The sequence below is a fragment of the Hypomesus nipponensis genome, chromosome 16 (assembly GCF_054491055.1).
Source record: "Hypomesus nipponensis isolate SF chromosome 16, ASM5449105v1, whole genome shotgun sequence".
NCBI lineage: Eukaryota > Metazoa > Chordata > Actinopteri > Osmeriformes > Osmeridae > Hypomesus > Hypomesus nipponensis.
The window spans coordinates 1,910,276-1,925,000 of record NC_140376.1 but is presented as its reverse complement, the minus strand read 5'-3'; the positions used below and the strand labels follow the sequence as shown (position 1 = coordinate 1,925,000).

At 54.8% G+C, this 14,725-nt stretch overlaps 1 protein-coding gene across 11 annotated transcripts in view; it reads right to left on the bottom strand.

Moving 5' to 3' along the window:
* The window catches only part of cep350 (centrosomal protein 350), a 43,810-nt gene that overhangs the window by 15,901 nt on the left and 13,184 nt on the right, over positions 1–14,725 (bottom strand). For 5 of the 11 annotated variants that reach the window (XM_084675673.1, XM_084675671.1, XM_084675677.1 and 2 more), the window contains 17 exons: positions 14,286–14,399; positions 13,304–13,423; positions 11,609–11,737; positions 9,858–10,603; positions 9,554–9,678; positions 7,315–8,342; positions 7,004–7,157; positions 6,395–6,549; positions 5,861–6,038; positions 3,434–3,657; positions 2,896–3,059; positions 2,639–2,749; positions 2,150–2,290; positions 1,912–2,060; positions 1,722–1,829; positions 1,230–1,423; positions 147–355 (listed from right to left, as the gene is read on the bottom strand). In XM_084675673.1, the coding sequence (XP_084531799.1) occupies positions 147–355; positions 1,230–1,423; positions 1,722–1,829; positions 1,912–2,060; positions 2,150–2,290; positions 2,639–2,749; positions 2,896–3,059; positions 3,434–3,657; positions 5,861–6,038; positions 6,395–6,549; positions 7,004–7,157; positions 7,315–8,342; positions 9,554–9,678; positions 9,858–10,603; positions 11,609–11,737; positions 13,304–13,423; positions 14,286–14,399 (4,049 nt within the window). The remainder of the gene's footprint in view (positions 1–146; positions 356–1,229; positions 1,424–1,721; positions 1,830–1,911; positions 2,061–2,149; positions 2,291–2,638; positions 2,750–2,895; positions 3,060–3,433; positions 3,658–5,860; positions 6,039–6,394; positions 6,550–7,003; positions 7,158–7,314; positions 8,343–9,553; positions 9,679–9,857; positions 10,604–11,608; positions 11,738–13,303; positions 13,424–14,285; positions 14,400–14,725) is intronic. The other 6 variants (XM_084675676.1, XM_084675682.1, XM_084675675.1 and 3 more) reach the window with 5 other exon arrangements.

Genomic DNA, 14,725 nt, shown 5'->3' with positions numbered 1-14,725 from the left:
AAGAGAGACAGGGAGGAAGAGAAAGGAGGAGCAACAGTGAGGGTCCAGGAGAGCAGAGGAAGGGAGATGAACAGAGAGAGACCAGGTTAGTCGTGACCTTCATGACTTCCACCATCACATCAGTCCTGATCACCGTGTCTTCTCACCCTGGAGCCGTTCTGCGTCCCCGACGCCTTGTCCCGATTGGCCGCCTCTTCCTCCGACTCCTCCTGAGGGCGGGGCTTCCTGTCCAGCGTGCCTCTGCGGTGCGCTTCGGACGGGAGCAGGGAGCGAAACGAGCGCTCCTCGATCTCATCCTCGGTCATGGACTCGTCAAATTTCAGGGAGTATTCTGTCACCACGGAGGCACTGTCTGCTGGGGAAAAAAAGAGAAGAGAGAGAGACAGCGAGAGATGGTGAGAGAGAGGGTGAGAGAGAGGGTGAGAAAGGAAAGGAGTGAAACGGTGAAAGTCTTCAAACCGACTTCAAAACACTTGAAACAAACCAGTACATGTAAAACCAGTAGAGCCCGTCCGATAAATGATTTTTAAGGCCGTTACCGATACAAATATTTGGTGATTAAAAAATCTGATATTCGGATTTGGCCGATAAAAAATAATAATAATCCAGAAACGTGTAACAAAAATAAGATTTCCCTAACATTAGTTATTTATAGTTTACATTTAGTCATTTTTAGCATTCTTATCCAGAGCGACTTACAGTAAGTACAGGGACATTCCCAGAGGCAAGTAGGGTGAATTGCCTTGCCCAAGGACACAACGTCATTTGACATGGCCGGGAATCGAACGGCAACTGATTAATAGCCTGATTCCTTAACCACTCAGCCATCTGACTCCTGTTATTATTTCCTCACTAAAATAATATGATAATGAAGTTTAAAAATAAACTTGTTTGTTTTTTTTACTGTCACATCAGAACAGAGGAACATCAAAATATATTAAAGTTATGATAAATAAAATGTATTAAAATACAAACTTTAAGATATGAAAGTTATATCTTAAGTTTGAACAAAAACACACACACAAAAAAATAATTTAAAAAAAATCATTTATCGGCCATTATAAATGCCGATACCGATAGTTTGGAAAATGCCTAATGTCGGACGATAATATCGGCCCGCCGATATATCGGTCGGGCTCTAAAAGCCAGTTCTCACAGGTACATCTGACATCCACCCGCGCCGCCCCACACAGGCCCCTGCCCCCCAGATCCCAGGGGCAAGCCGGTACCTTTCTCCTCCAGCAGGGAGGGGATGCTGTCGCTGGGGAGGGAGTCGTCGGCGGCAGTGTGAGCCTCCTCCTCCACTGAGCTGCTGGCTCCGTCCTTCCCCCTCGCTCTCTCCCCGTCCTGCGAGCCCTCCCTGCAGCGCTCCCTGGGGGAGGACGAGGTCTGGGACGGGCTCTGCTGGCTGCTGCCCCCGCCGCTGGAGAGAGAGGGAGGGAGAGAGAGGGAGAGACAGAGAGAGAGAGACGGAGAGAGACAGAGAGGGACGGAGAGAGAGGGAGAGAGACGGAGAGAGAGGAGGAGAGGGAGAGAGAAACAGAGAGAGAGAGAGAGAGAGAGGAGGACGGTTAGAGGAGGCCTTGGTTATTTGTAGTTATGGGGTTTGACACTTGTGCCCCACTAGAACGTGGTCAAATATGGGCTAGGACCAGAGGTAGACTAGGACCAGAGGTGGAATAGGACCAGAGCTGGACTAGGCCCGGGGAAGGATTGCTTACCTGATGTTGGGTCTCCTGGAAGGGAGGGAGTCAGTGCGGCTCAGGCTGTCCAGGGAGGAGAGGGCTTCCTCGGGCCTGCTCCTGCTGGCTGAACCCTCACTCCTGGAGCTGGGACACACACACATAGATTCTCAGGATACTCTCAATGGTAGCAGTATTTCTCTGTGCGTGTGTGTCTGCTGGTCCATACCTGTCGGTGTGTGCGCGTGACTGCTGCTGCTGGACTAGGCTGTGGTGCTGCGCCCCCTGCTGGTCGTACAGGGAGGTGAGGGGGGCGGTGAAGGGGGCGGCCGGGACGCTCAGGGCTCCTGCTATCTGGGAGCGAGCCAGCTCTGTCATCTGGGAGACGAAACAAATGCACCCCAGGATGAACATGGAGTCACCTGACCACCTGTCAGACCTGCTCAGACCCTGCCGGGGAAACGCACCTCTCTGATGTGGCGGGCAGCATCAGCCGTGTAGCGGGCAGCCTCGGCCTGCTGGGACGCCATCTTGGAAGTGGCGTCCTGGAAACTGCTCAGAGCGCCCTGCTGTGATTGGACCATGCTCTCCTGCAACTCCACCTGCGCCTGTGGAGAGGAGGGATGTGAGGAGAGAGTGTGTGTGTGTGTCTCTGTGTGTGTGTGTCTCTGTGTGTGTGTGTCTCTGTGTGTGTGTGTCTCTGTGTGTGTGTGTCTCTGTGTGTGTGTGTGTCTCTGTGTGTGTGTGTCTCTGTGTGTGTGTGTCTCTGTGTGTGTGTGTCTGTGTGTGTCTCTGTGTGTGTGTGTGTGTGTCTCTGTGTGTCTGTGTGTGTCTCTGTGTGTGTCTCTGTGTGTGTGTGTGTGTGTATCTCTGTGTGTGTGTGTCTCTGTGTGTCTGTGTGTGTCTCTGTGTGTGTGTGTGTGTGTGTCTCTGTGTGTGTGTGTCTCTGTGTGTACCCTGGCTGCTCTCTGCCGGTTCTCCTCCAGCTGGAGCTGTGTTTCCAGCGCCTCCCTCTCAGCTTTGATCTTCAGCTCGTACAGGTCACGCTCATGGCGCTGCTGTTGGGCCTGCCAGGGTCAGAGGTCACGGTCAGGACACACAAGAAAGGACAAAGCAAAACACTAAACAGAAGTGCCAAACAATGGGGGGGGAAAGGTCATCACGCTGGGAGAGCTCCGATTGGTCGGGGAAGCAGGCGAGGACCCTCCCTCACCTTGAGTATCTGGGCCAATGAGACGCTCTCCTGCTGGGCCAGGGACACGCCCCGGAGCCTCTCCACGTCCCCCAGCTGCCTGACAGACTCCTCGATGGACTCCAGGTAGGTGAGCTCAGCTGACAGCCTCTGGTGCAGCACCCCTGGGGCGTACTGCAGCTCTGCTGGGGGGGGAGGGAGGGAGGGAGGGAGGGAGGGAGGGAGGGAGGGAGGGAGGGAGGGAGGGAGGGAGGGAGGGAGGGAGGGAGGGAGGGAGGGAGGGAGGGAGGGAGGGAGGGAGGGAGGGAGGGAGGGAGGGAGGGAGGGAGGGAGGGAGGGAGGGAGGGGGGGGGAGATAGGAAGAGGGAGATCAAGAGAGAGGAGAGAAGGACAGACCAGAAGGAAAGTGTGAGAGGCAGGGAGAAAGAGTGTGCATGTGAGAGAGAGAAGAGGAGAGACACAGTTACCGCCATACCTTTCAGCAAACACTATCTTAAAGTAAAGCTCCTTTTAATGAAGGCGGATCAGGCTTATGCTAGTGCTACAGGTACAAGCTTACCATGGGCGGCGGACCCTGCAGCAGAGGTGGCTTTCCCCCTGGCCAGAGAAGCTCCACTCCCCAGACCGATACCCAGGCCCCTACCCAGGGTGTCCCTGCCCGATATTGAGCCACTGTCCTGGGCCCCGGCGGGCGAGCCTGCCCCTGGGGGCGACTGGGGGCCTGGAGGTGAGCCGCCCGAGGACTGGTGAGGGCTAATGACTGGAGACTTCTTACGACCCAGACTGAAAGACACACAGCACCACAGAGACAAACACAGTTAACATGCATGGAAGTGTCAGTTCTGGTATTCAAGACTAGCCATTCCCGTCCTTTTCCACTTTACGGCCCACTTTCATAGCTCAAATATTTGTGCGGCCGCCCAACTCATTTTTACATTTGTAAGAATTGTAATAATCATTTACCAACAGTATATAATATTTATATATGTATTCATTTTTCATACTTAAGTTTTCATTGGTTTGGCGGCCCACCTGTATTACCCTAGCGGGCCATGGGGAATCGCTGTTCTGGACGCCTGGGTCAAGTGCTAGAGTTTAGATAAGGTATGTGTGCCACTAAGGTAGTAAACAATCCAGTCTTAAAAGGTCAGAGTACTTGGTGAGGGAGGTATATGGCGTGCAGAGCCAGTGTCGAGTCTCAGTAACTCAATAACACACACACAAGCCAGCAGGAACAGGGTCTAACAATGAAGAAAGGGGGGCCCTCGGTGAGGAGAGAGGCTGGACATAAGGGCTCTGTGAGGCCGGGGTGGCTGGCTGGCTGGGTGGAGGTGTGGGGGGAAAGGTAGGGTCTGGAGACCAGGGGGACACGGATCAATGGAGCTATTGTGCGTCTGGAGAGCTTGACTGGACAGGGGCTCTGAAAGGCCCAAAGACACCATGATATACACTCTGCTACCTCCACGGAAACACAGAACAGCACACACCCAGTGCCTCCCCCACACTCCCTCTCTCTCTCTACCTCTCTCTCTCTACCTCTCTCTCCCTCCCACCTTCTCTTCTTCCCTCCTCTCTCTCTCTCTCTTTTTCTGCTTCAAGGATCAGTACTGGAGACTAGGAGAGCAGGGAACATCTACTCCACTGTAGAAGACGCCCTAGTTTCTCTTGCTCCAGAGGGAGAGACAGACAGGTTCAGGACAGACAGGTTCAGGAAGGCAGACAGCACACATGCAGGTAGAGGGCTCCACCCAGACATACAGGTAGAGTACACACAGGCTGGAATGACAGGAATGTGGCACCTGGGCTCCAGAGCTTCATCTGAGAGTGGGAAGGGGGGGGGGGGGGGGGGGCTCCAGTATCACAACCAGGAATTAAAACATACAAAACCCCTCTCTCCCTTGGCAGCGTGCCCGCCGCACCACGGAGGAGGCATCTCCCCAGCACGTCCTCCCCCTAGCAGACAGAGGGGCCAGTGTTCCCCAGCCGAGGGCCGCCCTGCAGGGCCTAAGACCCCGACCCTCCAGCGTCACTTATAAAATCACTGGGGTGGGGGGTTCATTAGGGAACTCTTGTAGCAAATACGACCTCTTGGTCACAATACGACCTCAACTCCCTCACTCCCCATCCCCCCCCCCCCCACCGCCCCCTGTTCTACAGCGTGACTTTGGACCACAGGCCTGTTTCCCCTGGAGCTCCACGCCTGCCAAGCTGTGTTTACCCTGGCCTAGGTTCAGCAGCCAAACCACAGTTCCAGTCAGCATGGAGAGGTGCTGGAGAGGTGAGCGGAGCCAGGGAGCTGGAGGAGAGGACTGCCCTGAGCTGGAGTGAGCCTCTGCACAGGGCCTGGAGATCTACAGACAGGGATATACCTGCTCTTCATCCCTGAATGTGTGTCATCCGGGAGGAGAAAGACCACAGCTGGAGACCACCCTTCACGGTCTGCTCTTCCTCTCATACCGGCCACACCAGGAGGGTAAATATTATGGGATGTGGTCGTCCATTGGAGGGTTAACTTTGTATATACTTATAGCGATACAATGTCCCGATTGAAAGGAAACCAGGAAGTGCTGAGAGAGGCGAGGAAGGAAGGAAATACCGAAGCCGACGCCAAGCTGAAAGCTCAGGGGATCCCCTCTCCCCTGCTGACCTGTGTGAAGGGGAATGTCTCTCTCCCCTGCTGACCTGTGTGAAGGGGAATGCCTCATGCAGACCCCTCATCAGGTCCTTCCTCTCTTTGTTATCCACAGCTGAGAGCCCCCCCCCCCCCCCCCCCCCCTCCTCCATAAACTTTCCCCCAAATCCTGTCCCTCTCAACCAGGGGTCTCTCAACGCGGGAGGGCCAAAAGTGAGGATGCATTCGCACAGTTTTGAAACCCGACCTGGAGAGATCTACCCCTTACATAAACAGGCTGCGGGCCCTGTTCCAACACTGTGAAATGCATCCTCCCCTCCCCTTGTTTTGTTACAGCCCACGCTTGCGTCGTACCTGCGTAGAGAATGGGCGGCGGCGCCCCCTGGTGTGCCGTCAGAGTAGGGGCTCTGGGCCTGGCTGGGGGCAGAGCTCTTGTGAGAGCCCCTCCTCCTGGCGTGGGCAGGCGGAGTCTCTGAGGGGGGAGAGCAGGGGTCGTCCACCAGAGTGGCGTCGCTGCGGTCAGAAACTCCTCCTGGAGGGACAGGAGACGTGTTGGATCAGAACACACACACACTCACACACATACAGACACACACACACACATACACACTCACATACACATACACACACACACACTCATACACACACACACACTCATACACACACACACACACGCACTCTTACACACTCTTACACACTCATACACCCACACACACACACTCATACACACACACACACACACACACGCACTCTTACACACTCTTACACACTCATACACCCACACACACACACTCATACACACACACACACACACATACAGACACACACACACGCACTCTTACACACTCATACACCCACACACACACACTCATACACACACACCCTCACCTCTCTTGTCTGCAGAGCCCCGGGAGTGGGGCGAGGAGACGGGGGCGGAGCCTCTGGAGAGGGGGGAGGAGTTAGGGGTGGAGCCAGCAGAGCGTTGGGTCAGGTGGTCGTATGGAGACCTGCGGCTCATCAGCTCCTGGTAGTGGCTGCTGGCCCTGTGGAGAAGCAAGGGTCATCAGGGACAACAGATGGTCACACAGCCGGCTGGAGCACTGGGGACACCTGGTGGTCGACGTGTGTAACAGCATGCTGCCCTTCTACTGTACCCAGGGCACTGAAATAGCAGCATCTGAACTAGCAACATCCACCAGCCAAATGCTCATGAAACAGTCAAGAGGATAAGTACATTTTCTAAACTCACCAGTCCTAAAAAACTAGTGTAATGTATCGATTGGCTGGTCAAATTTGAACATTCACTAGCCATGTGGTCAGTGGAGATTAAAGATAATGTTGCCCCCTGAAGGTAAGTTGACCGTGTGTGATAAGTGTGTGTGTGATAAGTGTGTGTGTGTGATAAGTGTGTGTGTGTATGAGGGTGTGTGAGATAAGTGTGTGTGTGTGTATGAGTGTGTGTGTGTGTGATAAGTGTGCGTGCGTCCTCGCCCTCACCCGCGACCAGACGATCCTCTCTTCGACTGGCTACTGGCTCCGCTGCTGCGCGACAACACAAAGTCGTCCTCATAGGCCGGCCCATCCCCGGAGCCTCCAGCCGATTGGCTGCTGTGCAGCGCAGGGGACGCCCTCTCAGGTCTGTCCTCAACCGCTATTGGACGACAACCCCAGGAAAAGCCATGAGAACCAGGAACAAACACTGACATGGTTGAATCTTTGAAAACAGTGGCATTATGTTTCAGGATAGCCCATCAGCCAGTTTCCCCCCACAGAGATGTGAGTTGTAAGCCTGGGGTCGAGGATCTGACCTTTGCCCTGTCCGAGCAGGTGGTTCTTGGTGAAGATGTTGATGACGCTGTGAGGGCTTCCCTTGGCCAGCTCCTCCCACGGCGCCCGGCTGTCGCGTGGGGGCGGGGCCAGGGGCGGGCTGAGGGCTGGGTAACCTTCCGCCTCTCTCTGGAAGCGGAGGAGGGGCTGGAGGCCGTCTCTCTGCCCGGAGCAGAAGTCTAGGGCGCCCAGGCGCTCCGCCGGCCGGGGGACCGCCCCTCCTGCTTTGCGATTGGCCAGGGGGCTGGCGTCTCCTTCTGATAGGCTGCCTTCGCTCAGGAGAGGTCCTTCGCTGATGGAGCCCCCGCTGGAGTCATGGAGACCAGCCCCCCCCTCCTCCTCCTCTCCGTCTTCCATCCTTTCGTTTCCTCCCCTCTGTCCCGATCCCTCAGTCTTCTTCATCGCTAGGCCGTTTGTCAAGCCCCGCCCCTCTTGAAGTTGGGGGGTGTGGCCTGACGTAGAGGCGTAGTTAGCGGCAGGGAGCCCCACCTTCTCTCGGTAACCGCGGAGATCTCCCAGGCCTGTCAGGTCGCTGTTGTACGCACTCTGGCCGGCGCTGAGAAGCTTCCGGATCCTGAGCGCCAGGTGGTCGGCCTCCAAGGCCACGGAGCCTCCGTTTCCCTCTCTGATGGGCGGGCTCATCGCTCTGGCCCAGCGGCCCTCCCCGTCAGCATCCTGGGGCAGGGGAGCCAAGATGGCGTCCGTGCCCGCGGCGGTGGCTGAGCCGTAGCTGGTCCCTGCCCCGGCCAGTTTCCGGGCCTCGCTCTCTATGCGGGTGGACAAGGAGGCAGCTGTGGCCTTCAGGGCCTCGATGCGCGACGTCTTGGCGCTGCTGGCGGTCATGGCTGCTGGGGGGGCGTTCCTCCCCCGGGCCCCCGCGGGCTCCAGGCCCAGCAGCTGAGACAGGAAGTGGTCAGCAGGGGGGGCTGATGAGCTGCTGGCTCCTCTGACGGCAGGACTCAGACGGTCTGGCTGCAGCCAGGAGGAAACCCCCACACCAAGATCATTCCTGAAGTGTGTGTGTGTGTGAGGGGGGGCAGGGAGGGAAAAGAGAAAGACAGAGAAGAAGAGAAAAATGAGAGAAAGACAATTAAATACAGGAAAGAAAATGAGGAGGGGACAGTTTTAGACACAAGGGTCAGTTGAAGATCAGAGAACACTACAGACTCATGACATGACAGAGAACACTACAGACTCATGACAGAGAACACTACAGACTCATGACAGAGAACACTACAGACTCGTGACAGAGAACACTACAGACTCATGACAGAGAACACTACAGACTCATGACAGAGAACACTACAGACTCATGACAGAGAACACTACAGACTCATGACAGAGAACACTACAGACTCATGACAGAGAACACTACAGACTCATGACAGAGAACACTACAGACTCGTGACAGAGAACACTACAGACTCATGACAGAGAACACTACAGACTCATGACAGAGAACACTACAGACTCATGACAGAGAACACTACAGACTCATGACAGAGAACACTACAGACTCATGACAGAGAACACTACAGACTCATGACAGAGAACACTACAGACTCATGACAGAGAACACTACAGACTCATGACAGAGAACACTACAGACTCAGGACAGAGAACACTACAGACTCATGACATGGAGCACAATTACTTCAGTGTATCGAGAGGGATTATTAAACTGCTCATGAGATTCAACATGAAAGCGTTTCCAGTGTCTAAACAAGCAGAAAGTTTACTCTGAAGCTTGTGCAAACAACATTTAGCCCGAGGGCAAAGCTCTAAGTTTCATCTGACAAGTGTTTTAACAGTTTCCTAGCATTGCGCTCTCATGATTTATTTATTATAGAAAGGAAAACTGATTACATTACCAAGCTGTTTACTTCCCAGTAAGAGACACATTTAGCTCAGCTGTCATATGAGGTTTTATCAGTTACATCTGAAATAGATGTGGAAGTTCCCTATTTCCAGGTAGACGTGGTGTGCTAATGGTACTAGCACTTAGGTGCTAACCTGCCAAGAAAGCTAATAAAGCTTTCACGCTAAACCAACACGTCGACTTTGCTGTTAGGTGTCCATGGAGATGGATAGTTTGGAACACAAACATTCTGTTGCTCAGTCATTAAAACCGTCGAAAAAGAATCTGTCTTTGAGATGTTTATCCTCAACATTTTACCACCTCTTCACAAGAGTGTGTGTGAGTGTGTGTGTGTGTGTTACCTGGACAGAGGAGGAGGGGCTGGCTCAGACAGTGACATGTCGCTGCTGGAGGAGACACTGAGAGGACGCTCCTGTCTCTTGTTCTCTTTGTCAGACTCTCCCGAGGGCTGGTACACTGGCCTCTGCTGTCACACACACACACACACACACACACACACACACACACACACACACACACACACACACACAGTTAGCTTCCTCACACACCAGGAACCGTGGTAGCAGGCTGGCTATTTCAATAGAAAAAGAAGAAACAAACTTGGTGTGTGTGTATCTATCTATGTGTGTGTGTGTCCCGGCGCACCTGTACAGCAGCAGGGGGCCCAGCAGACAGCCCCTCCACCTGCCCCACCTGCCCCACCTGCCCCACCTGCTCCAGCTGCAGCTTGGTGTACGTCTCCTGGAGACGCTTCTGAACTGGAGCCTCCAGCGGCGCCGCCACCGTGGGGGCGGGGCCTGGGCCCGGCCCGCCCCTGGCCACGCCCTCCCGCTGCTTCCTGTACAGCTCCTGCAGCCTCTGGCTCCTCCTCTCCGCCTCCTCCCTCTGGCTCCGCCTCTCGTCCGCCTGCCTACGCCTCCTCTCCTCCTGTTGCCTTGCGATGTACTGCCGGACCTGGTCGGCGTCGTAGTGGCGTTTCTTCACGGCTGGTTCGGTGGCGGCGGGTTCCGTCCGGTGCCTGGCGGGACTGGCGCTGCGAGAGCCGCGGGCCGCCACGCCGTTCCAGGCGGAGGCCCTCGACGTCGTACGCGACCCCGAACCGCCTCTCCTCTTCGTGGCGCTGAGCTCCTCCAGCCCATAATACTCTGCCTCCTTGCTTTCCAGCCGCAGGTCGTCAAGGATACCGCGGATGTCTGCCGAGAGGAGATCGCCGGAAGGGGGCGGGGCTTGGTCCCCGGGGGCGGCGGCAGACTGCGGAGGGGGCGTGGCTGAAGGCCGGGCCTGGTTGTGGCTCCGTCCCCTGCTGTGACCGCGAGCTCTCTCAGAGCTAGCGGCCCGCGAGCGACGGCTCGACTCTGGACGAGGGTCTGAAGAACCCCTGTCAGGGGGCGCTGGAGTAGAACACAGAAGAAAGATGTCACTGATTTGCTTCCATAGCTATCCACAGACAGTCCCTTGTGGTGAGAGAGAGAGAGAGAGAGAGAGAGAGAGAGAGAGAGAGAGAGAGAGAGAGAGAGAGAGAGAGAGACAGAGAGAGAACGCGCCCATGTAGCCAGGGCTGTGTGTGTGTGTGTGTGTGTGTGTGTGTGTGTGTGTGTAGAAGTGCTGCAGTGGGTCTACATTGCCAAACCAGCCTGAGGATTGTGCAGTCAGTCAGAAACAGCCTGTCAATCTCAATCCCTTCCAGTCAGGGGGGCTTACAGTGCCAGCATCAGAGAGAGGTCATGTAGAGAGATACTGTCAGTGACTGTGTCTGTGAGTGAGACTGTCTGGGGTTAAACACCACAGAGACTATACACGCTTTACTTATTTATATTCCACAGCTGGGCTGTGAGGCTGGCAGACTAACTGTTATACATCCTTCTGTTGTACAATGCTTTTTCACTTACTGGCTTATTCTACAACTGCCCCTATTCAAACTGTGTTGATGGATTTATCAGACGGAAAAGGTGAGAATGTACCAATGGAAGGAAGGGGTGAGGCAAGAAGGTAGATGGGAGAGAGAGAGGAGGTGTGAGGGAGGGAGGTGGAGAGAGAGAGGGTGAGGCAGGGTGGTGGAGGAGAGAGAGAGGGTGAGGCAGGGTGGTGGAGGAGAGAGAGAGGGTGAGGCAGGGAGGTGGAGGAGAGAGAGAGGGTGAGGCAGGGTGGTGGAGGAGAGAGAGAGGGTGAGGCAGGGAGGTGGAGGAGAGAGAGAGGGTGAGGCAGGGAGGTGGAGGAGAGAGAGAGGGTGAGGCAGGGTGGTGGAGGAGAGAGAGAGGGTGAGGCAGGGAGGTGGAGGAGAGAGAGAGGGTGAGGCAGGGAGGTGGAGGAGAGAGAGAGGGTGAGGCAGGGAGGTGGAGGAGAGAGAGAGGGTGAGGCAGGGAGGTGGAGGGGTAACAGAGGTCTCCATACAGCACCTGTCCTGGTCTGTGTGTTGGAGGGCTGGAGAGAGGGGGGCTGGAGAGAGGGTTCCCTGGGAACCCTGGGAGGACCCAGTACCATCTTCACCATCTTCTGGCCCTCACGCCACGACGTGGTGCTGATCACTGGAAACACACACACACACTTTAGAAAAAGCGCCCAATAAAACACAGGTAATAATGACCAGAGTAGCATCCGTGGGTCCCTTCTAGTGAAGCAGGCTGCATACTGTAATGAATCCACTATAAATCTCATGGGAAATCAAATCTTTGAGATTTTCATTCGCAATCCAATACAAGGTATTTATTGTGACCTGGAAAATTAAGTTAGGGTTGCTAGGGGTGTCGGTGTGGACTGGAATCTGAAACAAGTCTATAAGTGCTATCCATTTCAGCTTTCACAAATCATCATTATGCAAATACAGACTCTACGTGATTTACTGTAAGTATGCTTTCAATCTCCCTGTCCAGCCCACTTATCTGCACCACCAGATGTCATCATCCCAGTGCAGAGTGCCACACTAACCCTGGATCTTAGCTCACATGCAGCTCTGTGCATCAAAGATGTTTCACTGAGGTTTGCTAAGGGAAACTGAACCACTTTTTGTGTGAAACGAGTCGACTGCTGTTACAGAGCTGGTCCAGAGCAGGAGAGAGACCGTGCAGGAGAGACCGTGCAGGAGAGAGACCGTGCAGGAGAGAGACCGTGCAGGAGAGAGACCGTGCAGGAGAGAGACCGTGCAGGAGAGACCGTGCAGGAGAGACCGTGCAGGAGAGAGAGCGTGCAGGAGAGACCGTGCAGGAGAGACCGTGCAGGAGAGAGACTGTGCAGGAGAGACCGTGCAGGAGAGACCGTGCAGGAGAGAGACCGTGCAGGAGAGAGACCGTGCAGGAGAGAGACCGTGCAGGAGAGACCGTGCAGGAGAGAGAGCGTGCAGGAGAGACCGTGCAGGAGAGAGACCAGGCAGGAGAGAGACCGTGCCGGAGACACCGTGCCGGAGAGACCGTGCAGGAGAGACCGTGCAGGAGAGACCGTGCAGGAGAGACCACAAAGCTGCAGACTCCACTAACCTGCCCTGCAGCTGTGTGTGTGTGTATGTGTGTGTGTGTATGTGTGTGTGTGTGAGACGATGGTAAAGGAGCCAGCCAGGCTGAACTTGATCACAGATTTCTGAAAGCCTATTTATAGACCAGCAGCTACCAGCAGAGGCCAGGGTGAGAGGAGGGTAGGAAAGAGAGAGAGGGAGAGAGACATAGGGTGAGAGTGAGAGAGACAAAGAGAGAGAAAAGGAGAGACAGAAACAGGCTAGAGAGAAACCTGGAGGTAAGAGGAGGCAGGGGGGTGGGCGGGGGGGATGGCATGATAGAGATCTGCCCCCCCCTGAAGGAAGAGAGGGGAGGAGCATGACTGCCATCCACATACCAGAGGTGGACTGTGTCAGAGCTGCCTGCTCTGTGTCGGCATGGGGGGGACATTCTGGACATTTCTCCAGGGATAAGTACAAGTTTTCCCTGCCTGCCAGGACACACAGACAGACACACCGGCAGACAGACAGACACACCGGCAGACAGACAGGCAGACAGACATACTGGCAGACACACCGGCAGACAGACAGGCAGACAGACAGGCCGGCAGACAGACATACCGGTAGCCAGACAGCCAGACAGACAGACAGGCAGACAGATCCCCACCTGGCTTGGCTTCCTGGTCAGGAGCCGAGGCCGACTTGTGGACCTTCCTGACGGGCTTGGAAGACTTCCTGTCCCTGGATCTCTCTTTCCTCTGAGTCTGACGCTGGGGCTGAGTGCTCTCTGAAACACACATACACACATACCACACACACACACACACACAACGCCACACATGAGAGGCAGATTGGGGGTGTGGGGAGGAGAAGATTTATTGCGAGTGGTGCTTTGAAGCAGAGAACTTCCCCCACCTGGACGTGAGCCCAGGAAACAACATGCTTAAACAATACGTCTTCTCTTTCTCATGTCTTCCAGTGAAAACGTTCTACTGAAGAACGACTCCTGGAGACCAGCCCCACCAGCATGCTGCTGCGGCCGCTGGTGGCCGGCTGCCTGGAAAAGCAGTCTGCGTTGGCTGCAGAGACGCAGAAACCTCACACGACACCCGGAGAAGCTCGCTTTTTTTCAACTTCACATGAATAGACGATGAACATCTCTATCGTTCTGCACTCGTTCTCTGGCTTGGAAGGAGGAACTTGCTAGGGTTTCTCTCCCCAACACAGGTTCCACAGAGGATCCCTACTGTAACACAGGGCTGGATCCAGCCCTGGTCCCAGCGGTCCAGTCCAGACCCACTGGAGCGAGCCTAACTCCCTCTCCCTGCCTGCCAGGCCAGAGCCCTGTTTTCACCACAGGGACGTCACATCTAGTCCTCTTCTCTCAGCAGAGGAGGGCAGGACACGCTGTTATTACTGCTGCTCTTCCACTGTGCTGTACACCCTCTGTTAAGACTGCTGGAAGGGACTGACTGAGAGGCCCTCTAACGCTACAGACTCACTGCTGCAACCCTGTCATTAAAGATCGGTTACCTACAAGGGATGTGGATGTGTGTGTGCATGCCTGTTTGTGTCTTTGTGTCTGTGCACTTGTGAGAGAGCCTGTGTAGGTATGTGTGTGTGTGTTTGTGTGTGTGTGTGTGTGCTACCTGTGAGCTGTCGAGTCAGGTCTCTGTAGATCTCTCTGCTGAGGTTGTGGAAGTCTTCCTCCCCCCACACTTTGCCATCAGGCGTCCTGATCTTGGTCTCACTGCTGTTGAAACCTGAACAGGAAGTGACAGCAGCTGTTACTGAACAGAGCAACTGCACATGGAGCTCTCCCCATCATCACAATGTCATCAGTGTAAGAAACAAGATTACAGTTCAAGATACAAGGTTTCAGTGCACATGAGTGATGATTACCGGTTTGCGAAAGAGACAGAGAAAGAGACAGACAGAGAGAGACAGACAGAGACAGAGAGACAGATAGAGACAGACAGAGAGAGACAGACAGAGAGAGAGACAGAGACAGACAAAGAGACAGAGAGAGAGACAGACAGAGAGAGAGAGAGAGAGAGAGACAGACAGACAGAGAGAGAGAAAGAGAGAG